Here is an 18,417-nt window from a genome sequence, read left to right as displayed (position 1 = left end):
GTACCCTACTGTACTGTACTGTACCCTACTGTACTGTAATGTACCCTACTGTACTGTAATGTACCCTACTGTACTGTACTGTACTGTAATGTACCCTACTGTACTGTAATGTACCCTACTGTACTGTACTGTACCCTACTGTACTGTACTGTAATGTACCCTACTGTACTGTACTGTACCCTACTGTACTGCAGTGTTCTGTACTAGTCCTTGTGCACATCCTCAGCCCGGAGAATCTTGTACAGGACCCAGTAGAAAATGTTAAAAAACAGGAAGGCCAGGGGGAATCCCGCCCGCGATACCGTGTCGATCTTCTTGGCGCGGTCGATGAACAGCTTTCTCATCTCTTCGTGGCTCTTGGCGGCCGGGTCCTTCTTGGGCTGCTGGGCGGGCTGTGGCCCCGTGTTGCCCGGGGTGGTGGCGGCGTTGTTGGCGGCCTTGGGGATGGTGCCGTCCTTGACAGTAGTGCCGCCACCGCCGGTCGTGGTGGTGAAGCTGAGGCGGCTCTCCCTCACGTCGTCGTCCTACGAACAGGAAAGGCGGGAGTTAGTTAGATAGGGGTCACAGGTCAAGGATGAATGAACTCCCCGAACGGGAACGGCTCCCCCGATGGACTGCCTTGAGGTGCTCCAGAGAGGGACACTGAAATGTCATCCCTCTCCCTCAATTGATCTTGCTCTCCCTCCTCTCTTAACCATGGAGGATCGCTTGCCATAGCAACAGCAGCAGCAGCAATATGACAAGCTGACTAAGTCTCCCAGCCAAGTACACTTCAGTCTCCCTCCTGCTAACACTCCAAATAAACTGGCCTTCAACTAAACTCCAGCCTTTGACTTCATGTTGAGTCAATGCCTATTCTCCCTAACGCAATAAATCTATCAAAGTGCAACAAGAACATGGAGTGATTTGTGCGTCATGAGACCTTGCTTAAAACCTCTTGTCTATTATTGTTTTTATAACCCATAATGCCTCTGGTGTTATCCTAGGAAACACCCCTCACACCTACTAATTCCTGTACCCTTTAGAGTCGCCACCACTCATGCAACCCCCTGGGCTTTTCCCTCAAATGTCAAAACTAGGGTCGAAAAAAAAGAGCTCAGAACTGGAAATTCTCTTTAATAAGCAATTGACATCATATGAATGAAGGGGTATAACCTTTGGCCTATGCACAAACAAAGCCCTGCACGTGATCGTTTTATTTGACATGACCAATATGGAAATGATTTCAATGGAATGAAAACAGGATCAATACGAGTTGAGCAATCATTTTTCCATGAGCGAATTCACAATGAACAACAAATGATATGTTGACATGAGGGAAAAATAGGAAAGCAGGAAATGTTTGGATATTTTCCTTATTTCCAGGCTGAAATGTAATTTCTACAGAGGGAAATAAAAGGGAAATAAAAACAAACAAACAGCAACACCAACTGAAAGGAACAAGGAACTGGGAGTGAAAACAGGGAGTGTGTGTGTGTGTGACAAGTTGACAACAGGCCATTATGACATTAAACACATTATGAAGAATAATGGAATGCCATTAGTGTAATGAAGAATGTCACAGAGTCAATGAGTCACTACATCAGCATTGTGAGTCACATTATGCTTAAAGGGATACTTCGGGAAATCGGCAATGAAGCCCTTTTTCCACTTCTCAAGAGTCAGATGAACTGGAGACCATTTTTACGCCTCTTCATGCAGTTTGAAGGAAGTTGCTAACTGGCGCTAGCACAATGACTAGACTTCTATGGTAACGTTTAGCATGCTAGCTTTTACCATAGGCGTCCAGTCAGTAGTTAGCATTGGCTCGCAAAACCACCTCCAACTTCCTTCATACTGGATGCAGAGATATAAAAATGGGATCCACAAGGTCATCTGATTCCAGGGGAGATTTAATTACCACACATTTTAACAACACATTCTCTTTGATGAAATACTGTAAAATAAAATAAAAACTACATGTCTGTTTCTATGCTGTCTTTGTAAAGCTCTCATACTTAGGTGTGAAAATCAATATGAATATGGAGAGAACACCAACAACGACAAACAGCAGAGGAACAGCACACAACTACAAGAAACACAAACACACAAACGTATGACCAGATGGAGTGCGGGGTTCTTATAGCTGGGTCCTAATGTTCTTTACCCCGTCAAGAGGAATTGTAGATGTGGCCCATAGATCCATATATGGGCGTGTCGTTGTTTCTCAAACCATGAAAGCGTCTCAATGACTCAGCCAGCTCATTGGGATCAATGGAGTGATCCTCATCACCATTCTTTCATCACAGGAGAAGCATGCAAATGGAAAACATAAACAAACAAAGTACTAAAATGATGATGAGAATCATGCAATATAGAGGAATTCACTGTGGATATGCCTGAAACCATGTGGATATGCCTGAAACCCTGTGGATATGCCTGAAACCATGTGGATATGCCTGAAACCCTGTGGATATACCTGAAACCCTGTGGATATGCCTGAAACCCTGTGGATATGCCTGAAACCCTGTGGATATACCTGAAACCCTGTGGATATGCCTGAAACCCTGTGGATATGCCTGAAACGCTGTGGATATGCCTGAAACGCTGTGGATATGCCTGACACGCTGTGGACATGCCTGACACGCTGTGGATATGCCTGACACGCTGTGGATATGCCTGAAACGCCAAGGATATACCTGACACCCTGTGGATATGCCTGAAACGCCTTGGATATGCCTGAAACGCCAAGGATATACCTGACACCCTGTGGATATGCTTGAAACCCTGTGGATATGCCTGAAACGCCGTGGATATGCCTGAAACCCTGTAGATATGCTTGAAACCCTGTGGATATGCCTGAAACGCCTTGGATATGCCTGAAACGCCGTGGATATGCCTGAAACCCTGTGGATATGCCTGAAACCCTGTGGATATGCCTGAAACCCTGTGGATATGCTTGAAACCCTGTGGATATGCCTGAAACCCTGTGGATATGCCTGAAACCCTGTGGATATGCTTGAAACCCTGTGGATATGCCAGAAACCCTGTGGATATGCCTGAAACGCCGTGGATATGCCTGAAACGCCGTGGATATGCTTGAAACCCTGTGGATATGCCTGAAACCCTGTAGATATGCTTGAAACCCTGTGGATATGCCTGAAACCCTGTAGATATGCTTGAAACCCTGTGGATATGACTGAAACCCTGTGGATATGCTTGAAACCCTGTGGATATGCCTGAAACCCTGTGGATATGCCTGAAACCCTGTGGATATGACTGAAACCCTGTGGATATGCCTGAAACCCTGTGGATATGCCTGAAACCCTGTGGATATGCCAGAAACACATTGTGCCTTGCTTTAAGAAACTGGGCGAGCTGAAATTGAACATAACATAATTTTTGTGTGTGTGTGTTGGTATTTGACTTCTAGACAAGTTCGTTACCTCAAGTTAGTTAGAGAAAGGCTGAGCCCTGCATGTTTGAATTGACAATGACCCCTATCCACTTAGTGACTTTTTCCTCCTCTTGGTTACCAGCAGTGTTCATTCATCTTTATCTCATCGTGTTCTATACAGATTTCCCTCCATCTCTTTGATTTTATTGGCCTGAGTATTCCCTTGGTAAAAATACACACAGTATAAAGCAAATTGCCTTTTCCCCTGGTACAGAGAGAGGCAGTCTTTTTTGTATGTCTCCATTTTATATTAATGGATGAGGGATAGGAAGAAACACAGACATCAGCCAAATGTTCAGACACTGACCCGTTCTGTCCTTCAGGAAGCTTTGTAGTAAACATGTCGAAGTAAACATTGGAAGTTTTATCCTTGGTGTACCACAGGTTGGTGTAGTAACAGTATATGGCCACCGGGGAGCAGTGTTGACTCAAAGGTGGATGGTAGAACATTGCACCTGTTGGGGAAGTTGCTTTGCTGTTGTGCCTCAACTTTTACTTTGTGTCAGAATACAAAGATTATGCTAACTTTCTATAGTCTACTTTCATGAGTAAGAATTTGTTCGCAACTGAATTGCCTGGATAAATAGCTTCAATAACCTAAATAAGCAAGCCTTTTGACCATAGAGACATGATATATCTGACCCAGGCCCAGAGTCCAAGCTAGGGCCCGATTTAGTGACAGACAGCGTATAATTGGACTTTTCCGTCTTAATCTTTTAAAATGTCCAAAAGGCCAGAAACCCAATTAACCACAGAGTCAAGGCCACTAAGCCGCCCCCACATCCGTCAAGTCACATTCTTGGCCAACTAATTCCCAGAGCTCCTCTGTCAACCTCATCTTTTGACATTTCTCAACATCCTCAGACAGTCTTCAGACAACATTTCATGTTACACTGCTTGTTTCATGGATTTTGACACAACTAGTTGTGGTTTGCTACAGTGCTACAAGCCCTTCACATTAGCAATCCAATATAATACAATTTATGGTATAAACCCTCAGCAATAATTAGGAACACCTGCTCGTTCCATGATATAGACTGACCAGGTGAATCCAGGTGAAAGCTATGACCCCTTATTGATGTCACTTGTTAATTCCACTTCAGTGTAGATGAAGGGGAGGAGACAGTTTAAAGAAGGATTTTTAAGTATTGAGACAACTGAGACATGGATTGTGTATGTGTGCCAAGGCAAAAGATGGGCAAGGCAAAATATTTAAGTGACTTTGAACAGGGTATGGTAGTAGGTGCCAGGTGCAATGGTTTGTGTCAAGAAATGCAACCCTGCTGGGTTTTTCACACTCGACAGTTTCCCATGCGTATCAAGAATGGTCCACCACCCAAAGGACATCCAGCCAACTTGACACAACTGTGGGAAGCATTGGAGTCAACACGGGCCAGCATCCCTGTGGAACGGTTTTGGCACCTTGTAAAGTCACGGCGAATTGAGGCTGTTCTGAGGGCAAAAGGGGAAGGTGTCCCTGATGCCTGGTGTACTTAGTGTACATGTACTGTATGTCTGAGAAAGATATATCTGTGAAGGATAGAATTGCTTGTTTCATTATTTGTTAGGTTTCTAATGTTTGGTTATACTCAGTGCATGTCTGAGATAGATATATCTGTGAACTATAGAATTGCTTGTTTCATTATTTGTTAGTGGCTAAAGCATTGAGATATGAGTTATTCATCAGTGCTTTGTGACCTCTTACTTCAGCCTCAGAGCTCCTTAAGGAACCAGACCATAACGGCAATATGCAGTCATTGTTGCACGGAGTTATTTGTTCACGCTCTGATTCGAAGAACGTGTTCTAGATTGGTCTGTAAACGTTACCTTCTTCTTCGTTCTCCGCGGGCGGAGTCTTAAGAGTTCCTTGTGTTGCCTGGAGACAAAGTTGACGGCGGCGTACTCGAGCAGAGCGGAGAATACAAAGAGCAGACACACCGCCATCCAGATGTCGATGGCCTTCACATAGGACACCTATAACACCAGAGAGACAAAGTCACAGTCACACAGTCAGAGAGCAGAGACAGACCGACAGACAGACCGACAGACAGACAGACAGACAGACAGACAGACAGACAGACAGACAGGAGACCACGTCACAGTCACACAGTCAGAGACAGACCGACAGACAGACGGAGACAAAGTCATAGTCACACAGTCAGAGAGCAGAGACAGACAGACAGACAGACAGACAGACAGACAGAAAGTCACAGTCACACAGTTAGAGACAGACAGACAGACAGACAGACAGACAGACAGACAGACAGACAGACAGACAGGAGACCACGTCACAGTCACACAGTCAGAGACAGACCGACAGACAGACGGAGACAAAGTCATAGTCACACAGTCAGAGAGCAGAGACAGACAGACAGACAGACAGACAGACAGACAGACAGAAAGTCACAGTCACACAGTCAGAGAGCAGACAGACAGTCACAGACAGACAGACAGAGACAGACAGACAGACAGACCGACAGACGGAGACAAAGTCACAGAGAGACAGACAGATAGACAGACAGACAGGAGACAAAGTCAGTCACACAGTCAGAGAGCAGAGACAGACCGACAGACAGACAGACAGACAGACCAGACAGACAGACAGACAGACAGACAGGAGACCACGTCACAGTCACACAGTCAGAGAGCAGAGACAGACAGACGGACAGACAGACAGAAAGTCACAGTCAGAGAGCAGAGACAGACAGACAGACAGACAGAAAGTCACAGTCACACAGTTAGAGAGCAGAGACAGACAGACAGACAGACAGACAGACAGAAAGTCACAGTCACACAGTCAGAGAGCAGAGACAGACAGACGGACAGACAGACAGTCACAGTCAGAGAGCAGAGACAGACAGACAGACAGACAGACAGACAGAAAGTCACAGTCACACAGTTAGAGAGCAGAGACAGACAGACAGACAGACAGACAGACAGACAGACAGACAGGAGACCACGTCACAGTCACACAGTCAGAGAGCAGAGACAGACAGACGGACAGACAGACAGAAAGTCACAGTCACACAGTTAGAGAGCAGAGACAGACAGACAGACAGACAGACAGACAGACAGACAGAAAGTCACAGTCACACAGTCAGAGAGCAGAGACAGACAGACAGACAGACAGACAGACAGACAGACCGACAGACAGAGACAAAGTCACAGAGAGACAGACAGATAGACAGACAGACAGGAGACAAAGTCAGTCACACAGTCAGAGAGCAGAGACAGACAGACAGACAGACAGACAGACAGAAAGTCACAGTCACACAGTCAGAGAGCAGAGACAGACAGACAGACAGACAGACCGACAGACGGAGACAAAGTCACAGAGAGACAGACAGACAGTCACAGTCACACAGTCAGAGAGCAGAGACAGACAGACAGACAGACAGACAGACAGACAGACAGACAGACAGACAGTCACACAGTCAGAGAGCAGAGACAGACCGACAGACAGACAGACAGAAAGTCATAGTCACACAGTCAGAGAGCAGAGACAGACCGACAGACAGACAGAGACAGACAGACAGACAGACAGACAGACAGACAGACAGACAGACAGACAGACAGTCATAGTCACACAGTCAGAGAGCAGAGACAGACCGACAGACAGACAGACAGAAAGTCACAGTCACACAGTCAGAGAGCAGAGACAGACAGACAGACAGACAGACAGACAGACAGACAGACAGACAGACAGACAGACAGACAGACAGAAAGTCACAGTCACACAGTCAGAGAGCAGACAGACAGACAGACAGACAGACAGAAAGTCACAGTCACACAGTCAGAGAGCAGAGACAGACAGACAGACAGACAGACAGACAGACAGACAGAAAGTCACAGTCACACAGTCAGAGAGCAGACAGACAGACAGACAGACAGACAGACAGAAAGCCATAGTCACACAGTCAGAGAGCAGAGACAGACCGACAGACAGACCGACAGACCGACCGACAGACAGACGGAGACCAAGGAGTTGGGAGAATGAATAGTCTGACATTATCTGGCAGAATTTCATAGAATTTCAACTGTCTGGCCAAGTTTGCAGCTTGTTTTATGTTGTCATTTCACAGAGATTGGATCGATGCTGTTACATAATCTGGAGTATGTTAGGAGTGTATGAGAATACATAATACATGTATATATCAAATATGTGTCATGGAGTATTTAGTTGTTTTTAGCTTGATAGGTTGGAATAATGCCGTGAAATTGTGAAAATGATGATAATGCCCTGTTAGTGTAAGAGCTGCTTGAAAAGAACACCTGGAATTACAGCCTGTTTTGGTGGGATGGCGTTATAGCATCTCTGGTGACATCACCAGGTGGTAAATGAGTTAATAGACCAATAAGAAAGAGAGTTCAAAGCCTCTCTGCCAATAACAGTTAGTTTTCAGTTTCCCCCTCCCCACTCAGACCCACTCCCAGACAGTCCTAGCGAAATCCTTGCTTGAGAAATGGAACTTTGCTAAGAGGATATTCTTTTAATTGTTAACCCAGAAGTTTGATATTGGAGGTAACAGATGCATTGAACCTTTAACATTTAGTCTGTCATGATGCTACCATTTTATCTTGCAAGGAGATCGATATGCAATCACTGATATCATGACGGTGTAAAAATGTCTTCTTGCTGAATTAGTTACGTGACGGAACATTCCATACACTATGCTGCATTATTCTTTAGCACATACAGAACACTAAATACTACTCAAGGGTAAAAGGACACGTTAGGTATAGTTTTTAAATGTAGATTTATTTTAAATGTTAACCTTGACAGTAGTCTATGGCCCAGGAGAAAATTGTATCCTCGGTTTTACAGTAAAGTCTAAAAATACTGAACTTGTCATTTAACAAGTAAGTGCCAGTATTTTGTTCTTCTACATGGGCGAATACCAAACATATGTACACAGGCCCTTTGGGAGGAGATGTATTAAACAGTACCGAGATGCTCCATGTAGACAGAAAGTCTCTGAACACCAGCAGGGGCATTTAACATATATCTCAGAACATCGCTTATATTTAAAATGTCTTCATGGATATCTCTCCTTAGGTAACTCTTTATACAGTCTATTTGAGATCAGTTAGGTGTATAAACGATGCAACACATTCAATCTCGTATGATCTCTGCAACCCTCCGTTAAGCAAACAGGAAAAAGTCACCCTGTACCTAGACCATAAATCACCAACGGACAGTCAGTCCTGAAGGAGGGACACCTTTTTGCGCGAGCACCAGCGGTGATGTACACAACACACTCTCCTGCCAACCCACACACACACTCTCACACACTCTGCCCCCCCCCGACCCACCTTAGGTAGAGACGTTCTAGAACCGGAGCTCTGGGTGGTCATGGTGAGCACGGTGGTGATGCCCAGCGCCACCCTGGCGGGCGCGGCGTCCATGTTGATCCAGAAGGAGACCCAGGAGAGGATGACGATGAGGAGGCTGGGGATGTACATCTGGATCAGGTAGTAGCCCATCTGTCTCTCCAGGTGGAATCGCACCTCGATACACGTGAACTTCCCTGTGTGGAGGAGGAGGAGAGAGACAAAGGGGAGGAGAGCGACTGAGACAAGCGTCTATGTTTCCTTTGTTTCGTGTTAAAGTCTGCCTGAATAACATACTTGGAAACGTACCGTGGAAGTGTATAGCCAAGATGAGGCGTACTCCTTCCGAGACGATTAGGTTTCTCTGTCGACCATATCTTACAGACGTCAGCCTTCCTCCTCTCATACACACCGTATACTGCACATGTAAACAAGCCCACACACAAACTGCACACGTGGCTTCTCAGAAAATCTCAATTCTAGCAAGCCATATAATATGCAAAAGCTGTGGAGGAGTTGAAATCAATCTCCATGTAGTCGGTCCACGCAGCTGTGGTTATCTTGATCCTCAAAGCTCAGTGCATGGGCCTGAGATGAAAATGCCAGTCATGCTCTCTGCCTTTGATGCGTCAACGTTTTGTCAGATCTCCCCACCATCACACACACACAAACACACACACACACACACACACCCAACCCTCAGTTCATAGGTTACCAGTGACACGCTCAATACGGAAGTGGTCTGATGAGGCAGACGCCAGGCTACAAGACTGGTTTTCTAGCACACAGACTGGGATATGTTCCGGTATCCAATAGCATTGAGGAGATTACCACGTCAGTCACGGTTTTAATCAATAAGTGTATAGACGACGTCCCCACAGATTTATTATGTGTAAAATTTGATTTCACCTTTATTTAACCAGGTAGGCTAGTTGAGAACAAGTTCTCATTTACAACTGTGACCTGGCCAAGATAAAGCAAAACAGTGTGACACAAACAACAACACAGAATTACACATGGAATAAACAAACATACAGTCAATAACACAATAGAAAAAGTGTATATACGATGTGTGCAAATGAGATAAGATAAGGGAGGTAAAGGCAATAAATAGGTCATAGTGGCGAAATAATTACAATATAGCAATTAAACACTGGAGCGATACAGTGCCTTTGAGAAAGTATTCGGCCCCCTTGAACTTTGCGACCTTTTGCCACATTTCAGGCTTCAAACATAAAGATATAAAACTGTATTTTTTTGTGAAGAATCAACAACAAGTGGGACACAATCATGAAGTGGAACGACATTTATTGGATATTTCAAACTTTTTTAACAAATTAAAAACTGAAAAATTGGGCGTGCAAAATTATTCAGCCCCCTTAAGTTAATACTAGGAGTTGAGTGGTCACTTTGCCCAAAGCACGCCCCTGGGCCTGTTCTCCTACATATGTGATCAGCACATGCACCCAATGCACTCTAGTAAACATATGTACCCAACACACAAATTCTCTCAATTTACTAAAATGTATGTATATCCAATGGACTCAAATAAACATATGAACCCAATGCACTGAAATGAATGTACAGAGTCAATGCACTTGAATGAAGCCATTATTTCCATAAAGTAAACCTTTGACCTTTGAGATATTGCATTGCAAAGGATTCTGCCAGCCTCAATATTTCCCTTGAGAATAAATCCCTCTATAATAGTCGCTTCAAAAGGATGAAGTCAGTGGGGTTAGTGAGCAATACAATGCAACGACCCACACAACTTTGAAGAAATGCCTTCCCTCCTGTAGTGTTTGTTTACTATAGCCTAACAGACAGGGGCGTCATGCACCCCAAACATCTCAGGGGACACAAAGTACATTGGATGGCTGGTGGGTGATCTGGAGGGGGACAAGGCCCCCCAGTCTGGGAGTTGGTGAATTTTGCACACAAAAAAACCACATCCTGAAGACAGCGTTTTCCTGCAATTACAGCCGCACTCATTATACTTAAAAGGATACTTAGGGATTTTGGCGATGAGTCGGCTCAGATGAACTCATGGATGCCATCTTTATATCTCGGCATCCAGTAGGAAGGACGTTAGAGGCAGTTTTAAGCGCCAATGCTAACTGGCATTAGTGCAATACTGGATGTCTATGGTATCTACTAGCATGCTAGCAGTTACCATAGACTTCGTCATTGCGTTAACGCTGCACTCAAAGACATAAAAATGGTATCCACGAGTTAATCTGACTCTGGAGAAGTAGATCAAGATATCTAAGCTCTTGTGCTGTCTGTATCCTCCTGACTACATAAAAATAAAATGTATTGACTAAATATGCCTCTCTACATCTCCCCTAAAATCTGGGTAAAATATTGAAAAGGGTGCGTGCTCAGCTCCCTCCTGTACTCTCTGTTCACCCATGACTGCGTGGTCATACACGCCTCTGACTCGATCATCAAGTTTGCAGACGACACAACAGTAGTAGGCTCGATCACCAACAATGACGAGACAGCCTACGGTATAGGGAGGAGGTGAGGGCAATCGGAGTGTGGTGTCAGGAAAACAACCTCTCACTCAACATCAACAAAACAAAGGAGAAGATTGTGGACTTCAGGAAACACCCCCCTATCCACATCGACGGGACAGCAGTGGAGAAGGTGGAAAGTTTTACGTTCCTCGGCGTACACATCATGGACAAACTGAAATGGTCCACGCACACAGACAGTGTGGTGAAGAAGGCGCAACACCCGATGTCACAGGAAGGCCAAAAAGATCATCAAGGACAACAACCATCCGAGCCACTGCCTGTTCACAACGCTACCATCCAGAAGGCGAGGTCAGTACAGGTGCATCAAAGCTGGGACCGAGAGACTGAAAAACAGCTTCTATCTCAAGGCCATCAGACTGATAAACAGCCATCACTAACACAGAGAGGCTGCTGCTTGCATACAGACTTGAAATCATTGGCCACTCTAACAAATAAGAATAATTATGTTTACATATCTTGCATTACTCATCCCATATGTATATACTGTTATACCATCTACTGCATCTTGCCTATACCTCTCGGTCATTGCTCATCCATATATTTATATGTATATATTCTTATTCCATCCCTTTACTTAGATTTGTGTGTATTTGGTAGTTCGTTGTGGAATTGTCAGATTACTTGTTGATATTGCTACACTGTCGGAACTACAAGCACAAGCATTTCACTACACTCGCAATAACCATGTGTTCGTGACCAATACAATTTGATTTGAAATGGGTGATGAACATCCACAAAATAATACATACCATACAAAACGTAACATATCATACTAATTTTAGTGTCTCGGATTTTCTTACAAAATAATATGAAATGCTCTAAGACCAGGTTGGTGTGTGCCGTCTGAGTGTGTATGCCCATCTGTGTGTGTATGCCCATCTGTGTGTGTGTATGCCCATCTGTGTGTGTATGCCCATCTGTGTGTGTATGCCCATCTGTGTGTGTATGTCCATCTGTGTGTGTATGTCCATCTGTGTGTGTATGTCCATCTGTGTGTGTGTATGTCCATCTGTGTGTGTGTGTGTAGGTCGATCTGTGTGTGTATGTCCATCTGTGTGTGTATGTCCATCTGTGTGTATGTCCATCTGTGTGTGTCTGTTCTGGAACTTGACAGCACCTTGCCACTCACAGAGCATTAATTGTGACAAGCTGTCAGTGCAGGCCTTGGGGTGGACAATGGAGGAACAGTTTATTTAAACCAGTTTTGTAAAACAGACTTCATTGTACATGGACCGGATGGACAGAAAGAAACCTCACATTTTTTGTCTCTGGATTTTGGCTCATTTCAGGGATGGTTGACCTTTTGAATCGGACGAGCGAGACAATTTCCCATGTTAATTTTATTACATAAAATGTAATTGTCCTGTCACGCCCTGGTCTTAGTATTTTGAGTTTTCTTTATCTATTTGGTCAGGCCAGGGTGTGACATGGGTTTTTGTATGTGGTGTGTTTTGTCTTTGGGTTTTTTCACAGGTATTTGGGATTGTAGCTTAGTGGGGTGTTCTAGGTTAATCTATGGCTGTCTGAAGTGGTTCTCAATCAGAGGCAGGTGTTTATCGTTGTCTCTGATTGGGAACCATATTTAGGCAGCCATATTCTTTGAGTGTTTCGTGGGTGATTGTCCTTATGGCCTTGTTTCTGTCGTGTGTTAGTTTGCACCAGTATAGGCTGTTTCGGTTTTCGTTTGTTGTTTTCGTATTGATTCGTGTTTTTCCTTGTTTCATTAAAATATGAATCACAATAGCCACGCCGCATTTTGGTCCGACTCTCCTTCGCCTACAGAAAACCGTGACAGAATCACCCACCACAACAGGACCAAGAGGCGTGGTAACGGGCAGCAGCAGGAGCAGCGTAATAAGGATTTCTGGACTTGGGAAGAAATCCTAGACGGAGAAGGACCCTGGGCACAGCCTGGAGAATATTGCCGCCCCAAGGAAGAACTGGAGGCGGCTAAAGCGGAGAGGCGCTGGTATGAGGAGGCAGCACGGCGACGCGGATGGAAGCCCGAGAGTCAGCCCCAAAAATTTCTTGGGGGCGGGGGCTCACAGGGAGTATGGCGACGCTAGGTAGGAGACTGACGCCAACTTCCTGTGCTTACCGGGGGCTAGAGAGACCGGGCAGGCACCGTGTTATGCTGTGGTGCGCACGGTGTCCCCAGTGCGGGTGCATAGCCCGGTGCGGTACATTCCAGCTCCGCGTATCGGCCGGGCTAGAGTGAGCGTCGAGCCAAATGCCATGAAGCCGGCTCTACGCATCTGGTCCCCAGTGGGTCTCCTTGGGCCGGCTTACATGGCACCAGCCTTGCGCACGGTGTCCCCAGTTCGCCTGCATAGCCCAGTGCGGGCTATTCCACCTTGCCGCACTGGCAGAGCGACCTGGAGTATTCAACCAGGTAAGGTTGGGCAGGCTCGGTGCTCAAGAGCTCCAGTGCGCCTGCACGGTCCGGTCTACTCTGTACCACCTCCACACACCAGCCCTCCGGTGGCAGTTCCCCGCACCAGGCTTCCTGTGCGTGTCCTCGGCCCAGTACCACCAGTGCCAGCACCACGCATCAGACCTACAGTGCGCCTCGCCTCTCCAGCGCTGCCAGAGCATTCCTCCTCTCCTGCGCTGCCAGAGTCTCCCGCCTGTTCAGCGCTGCCAGAGTCTTCCTCCTCTCCTGCGCTGCCGGAGTCTCCCGCCTGTTTAGCACTGCCAGAGCCTTCCTCCTCTCCTGTAGCCACGCCGCATTTTGGTCCGACTCTCCTTCGCCTACAGAAAACCGAGACATGACCATTAGCTAGGTTAACTATGACTGTGTCCCAAATGGCAACCCTATTGATTTTATAGTGCACTACTTTTGACCCAAGCTCTGGTAAGAAGTTGTGCACCACATAGGGAATAGGCTCTTTTGGGACACGGCCTGCCTCACTGATATCTGTACCGAATAGATACCGTTATTCATTTCTCACAATAGGACTCTGTAGTCTCTTGAGGAATATACTGCAATAATTCTGAATGAATTCCATGGCCAGCTGGGTTTTCAGGGCCAAACGCCACGTGGCCCTTAATGCACTTTCTCTAGTCCCATGAGTCACTGCTATAACCTCTACACCACATGACGCCGCCCTACAACAAAACACCCACAAACGACTCCTTCTGCTCTCACTCACTCTCTGCTGGGTTCTGATCATATCAAATGTCTTCCTTTCTTTTCATCCTCTTCTCTGACTCTTTCTGCTCCCCCGTTCCTTCTCTTTCTGGTCTAGGTCTCTGAGGGAGAGGAGGCATGCAGTAGAGATGTGTGTGTGTGTGTCAGGCCATGTCTAGGCTTGACAGATCATGCAGCTTTAGTATTCTGATCATGGAATTCCAAACACGCTATATTCAAATGCCAGTATGTATTCTACAAATGGTGGAATAGGCTAAATATGATAGTAACACAACAACCACACCTGACGGCAGTAGTTAACTACTGTAGCAAACTAACCAGCTAACCTCTGTGTCTAGCTAGCAAGCAACACTAAAGGGATTGCAAACGGGTTAGCATAACTCTAGCAAAACCAAAAATATTTTTAGCTAGCTGGATAGCATTTCTTCCAACGTTATAATGAAAAGGTGTCTCTCGGTCCCAAAACACACATTTTCTGGAGACTTGTGGAAGGAGTGCTGATGATGTCGCCCACTGTATGCACTTTCGTTAGCCTGACTGTGTCCAGACTGAGGAGAAATCCACACACAATGCATCCCTGACCAGCTCCTGAAGTGGTCAGACAGATCTGAACACAATCACACCACAAAGCCACTTTTGTGCGTCTAGACCCGTCTATTCAATGTGATCTTCACATTCTGATAGCAGAAGTCGCATGTAAGTGTGAAGTGTAGACACAACCTCAGTGTACTGATGTGTGGTGTGTGTGTGCGCATGTACACATCTTACTATCACTGTGAGTACCGAAAGCACTCAAAAGAATAGTAAACCAACAAAAATTCAGAGAAGTGGGGACATTTTGCCAGTCCTCACTTGTAAAAAATGCTATTTTAAGGTTAGGTTTAAAATTAGGGTTAGGGGTGAGGTTTAGGGTTAGGCTTGGGAACTAGACGTTTGAATGGGAATCAATTGTAGGTCTCCACTGACTATACCAAACATTAAGAACACTTGCTCTTTCCATGACAGACTGACCAGGTGGATCCAGGTGAAATATATGATTCCTTATTGATGTCACTTGTTAAATCCACTTCAATCAGTGTAGATGAAGGGTAGGAGACCTGTTGAAGAAGGATTTTTAAGCCTTGAGACAATTGAGACATGGATTATGTATGTGTGCCATTCAGAGGGTGAATGGGCAGGACAAAAGATTTAAGTGCCTTTGAACAGAGTATGGTAGTAGTAGTAGTAGTATGGCAGTTTCCCGTGTGTATAAAGAATGGTCCACCAACCAAAGGACATCAGGCCAACCTGACACAATGGGCACATGGGCCAGCATCCCTGTGTATGGTGTGTGTCTGTATATGTATGTTTGCAATCACAACAAGCCAAGGAGTGCAGCCAGTCAGGCAGCTGGGAGGCTAGCGTGTAAGCCCCATAGAGCAGTGTTTCTTAAAGTATGGGTCACGACCCAAATAACGTATAAATATTTCATTAATTACTGGATTTGATTTGGCCAAGTGCAACTGTGCTCTCGGCTCAGTGCGCTCTCTCCTTAGCAGCGGTCTCTGCTCAGTTTGGCAGCTGCGCCAGTAGGAGAGGGAGAGGGAGACGTAGAGGGAGATGCCCTTGTGCTTCGCGGTTCACCAGATTTTTTTCTGCAGTTTTATTTAAGATAATTCCGCACGCTGCAGCGCTGTCGTTCAAGCCACTGACTTGTTATTCCCAGTCGCCATCAGTCACCGCTGTCATGAAATAGACTCATGCTAGAACTCACAAGTTCTGCCTGAGCTCAATCGTCATGAAACGCAAATACAGTGTTGACTTTTTGTCACTTTCATACAAACTTTGAGGAATAACGAGGAGCGCCCACAATGTGTTTTGTGTGGGGAAGTGCTTAGTAATGAGTCTCTCAAAACGAACAATATTAATAAAACGACACGTCTTGACCAAACATCCACAGCATGATGGTAAACCCAGGGAGTTCTTTCAGAACAGGGCAGAATGCTTCAGGAAACTGCTTCGAAAGTGGGAAAGTAAGTCAACTAACAAGACATTGTTGTCATTTTATAACAGCAGAAATAATGGAGCATAACGCATCACCGGGGGCAAACTACCTGCCCTCCAGGACACCTACACCACCCGATGTTACAGGAAGGCCATAAAGATCATCAAGGACAACAACCACCCGAGCCACTGCCTGTTCACCCCGCTATCATTAAGAAGGCGAGGTCAGTACAGGTGCATCAAAGCTGGGACCGAGAGACTGAAAAACAGCTTCTATCTCAAGGCCATAAGACTGTTAAACAGCAACCACTAACATTGAGTGGCTGCTGCCAACACACTGACTCAACTCCAGCCACTTTAATAATGGGAATTGATGGGAAATGATGTAAAATATATCACTAGCCACTTTAAACAATGCTACCTAATATAATGTTTACATACCCTACATTATTCATCTCATATGTATACGTATATACTGTACTCTATATCATCTACTGCATCCTTATGTAATACATGTATCACTAGCCACTTTAACTATGCCACTTTGTTTACATACTCATCTCATATGTATATACTGTACTCGATACCATCTACTGTATCTTGCCTATGCTGCTCTGGACCATCACTCATTCATATATCTTTATGTACATATTCTTTATCCCCTTACACTTGTGTATAAGACAGTAGTTTTGGAATTGTTAGTTAGATTACTTGTTGGTTATTACTGCATTGTCGGAACTAGAAGCACAAGCATTTCGCTACACTCGCATTAACATCTGCCAACCATGTGTATGTGACAAATAAAATTTGATTTGATTTGACTATCTCTCATAGTAGTAGATGTGAGTTTATCTTTTAAACAATCCCCTGGCCTTGTAACGTTACACAGCTAATAGCCAACGTTAGCCAAAGCAAGCTAACTAGCTACTGAGAGTAAAACCCTAAGAAACAGTACAGATGAAGATGAGAAATTCAGGCCTACTGTACATTTTACTGTAGAAATTCTTGTTGAAAACAAGTCTAGGTTGGAACTGTTGCCGATAAAATACAAGTAATACTTTTTATTTTGAACGGGAATAAACTGATTGAAGCAAGATGCTTTTTGGGGCAAACACTCACACAGTTATGGGTTGTTCATCTACAGCAGGAAGTGGTCTCCTGCCTGACTGAGAAAGCAGTAGATGTTCTGATCCAGTTTGGCACCACATACCTATGCATGTCAGGGCTCTCAAGTACAGAAACAGTGTCAATGCTGAGCATCACCTCAGTGTTGTACTGTCAAAAACTGAGTCCAGAATAGACCTACTTGTTAACTTCAACCAGCCACACACCTCTCATTATGACTGTGTGTATGTGTTTTCTGGTCTACATCTGTGTGATGTGATCAATCAGTTTATTCCAGTTCAGAATAAAACATATATATTTTAACAGCGACAGTTCCAACCTAGACTTTCTATCAACTATCATTTCTACAGTAAGATGTACAGCAGGCCTGATAATTATTTTATCTGTACTGTAACTGAGGTTTGCACGATCAAAAAGCCTGTGTGTGTGTGTGATGTGATCAATCTGTTTATTCCCGTTCAGAATGAATTGTTGTGTTTAACAGCAACAGTTCTAACCTAGACAGGTATGTAAGAGTGTTGTTAATGGGGAAGAATAAACATGAAAAGATTTATGGGATTTTCATTGTTATTTATTTTTTGTCTATCTTGCATATTTTTCTAGGCATAATGGCAATGAAATGTATCGATATTTACGTAAAGTTGCACATTTTCTTAAGCTTGGGTCCCAGGAAAACACAGAATTTCTCATTTGAGTCCCAGGCTGAGAAAGGTTAAGAGCCCATGCCATAGAGGATAACACTCCCATGCTGTACTGTAGTCACCAAGCATAAGTAACCCCACTGCCTGCTCACACACACATAAACAGGACACACAGGAAGAAACCAAATAATAAACAGGAAGTGCTGCTGA

General features: G+C 44.9%; 1 protein-coding gene across 1 annotated transcript in view; it reads right to left on the bottom strand.

Moving 5' to 3' along the window:
- Nucleotides 1–139: 139 nt before the first annotated feature.
- The window catches only part of LOC135506529 (glycine receptor subunit alpha-3-like), a 102,620-nt gene continuing 84,342 nt past the window's right edge, over nucleotides 140–18,417 (bottom strand). Inside the window, exons 7-9 of the mRNA XM_064925888.1 lie at nucleotides 8,750–8,964; nucleotides 5,264–5,410; nucleotides 140–524 (exon numbers count right to left, since the gene is read on the bottom strand). Of these exons, the coding sequence (XP_064781960.1) occupies nucleotides 204–524; nucleotides 5,264–5,410; nucleotides 8,750–8,964 (683 nt within the window). The 3' untranslated portion in view covers nucleotides 140–203. The remainder of the gene's footprint in view (nucleotides 525–5,263; nucleotides 5,411–8,749; nucleotides 8,965–18,417) is intronic.

Source organism: Oncorhynchus masou, chromosome 20 (assembly GCF_036934945.1).
Source record: "Oncorhynchus masou masou isolate Uvic2021 chromosome 20, UVic_Omas_1.1, whole genome shotgun sequence".
In the NCBI taxonomy this organism is placed as follows: Eukaryota; Metazoa; Chordata; class Actinopteri; order Salmoniformes; family Salmonidae; genus Oncorhynchus; species Oncorhynchus masou.
The sequence above is the reverse complement of the archived record's forward strand: the minus strand, read 5'-3'. Positions and strand labels throughout refer to the sequence as shown.